The 522-nt window shown below is 61.9% G+C and overlaps 1 protein-coding gene across 1 annotated transcript in view; it reads right to left on the bottom strand.

Moving 5' to 3' along the window:
- LOC104163585 (eukaryotic translation initiation factor 4E-like) overlaps positions 1–107 on the bottom strand; it is a gene marked incomplete at its 3' end in the record, with an annotated part of 1,669 nt that extends 1,562 nt beyond the window's left edge. The window contains exon 1 of the mRNA XM_009702635.1: positions 90–107. Within this exon, the coding sequence (XP_009700937.1) occupies positions 90–107 (18 nt within the window). The remainder of the gene's footprint in view (positions 1–89) is intronic.
- Positions 108–522: the final 415 nt, after the last annotated feature.

The raw sequence follows: 522 nt of genomic DNA, 5'->3' as shown, positions 1-522 counted from the left end.
CCCCCCAGCCACTCCCACACCACGACATGGATCCCACAGCCAGGAACCCCAAGGGGATGGCAGGGCCAGCCCACAGGGATTGCACTCACCTGCTCCCCCGTAGCCATCCTGCCCAGCACAGACTGCCCTTGGGCTTCCCCTGGCTCTTAAGTGCCCACAGGTGGGCGGGATGAGGCAGGGTGTGCTGGGGAGATTCCTCCCATCCTGATTCCATCCCATCCTGATCCCCTGCCCTTATCCCTCAGCTCCCTACCCTGGGGGGTTAAGGTGGGGACAGCGTGGGGTGGGATCAAGCTGGTGTGGAGTGGGGCAGGGCAGGATGGTACACAGGTAGGGTGGGATAGCAACAGGGTGGGGGGTGAGGAGGGAATGGGATGGGGAGGATGGGATCAGGGGAGGATGGGATGGGAACAACATGGGATAGGGATGGAATGGGATGGGGAGATGGGGAGCATGTGGGATGTGATGGGATTAGAATTGGATTGGGTGGGGACAGAGTGGGGTGGGATGAGGTGGGAAGAG

Source organism: Cariama cristata, unplaced genomic scaffold (assembly GCF_000690535.1).
Source record: "Cariama cristata isolate BGI_N322 unplaced genomic scaffold, ASM69053v1 scaffold30896, whole genome shotgun sequence".
NCBI classification, from domain to species: domain Eukaryota; kingdom Metazoa; phylum Chordata; class Aves; order Cariamiformes; family Cariamidae; genus Cariama; species Cariama cristata.
This window is presented reverse-complemented; position numbering and strand designations above follow the sequence as displayed.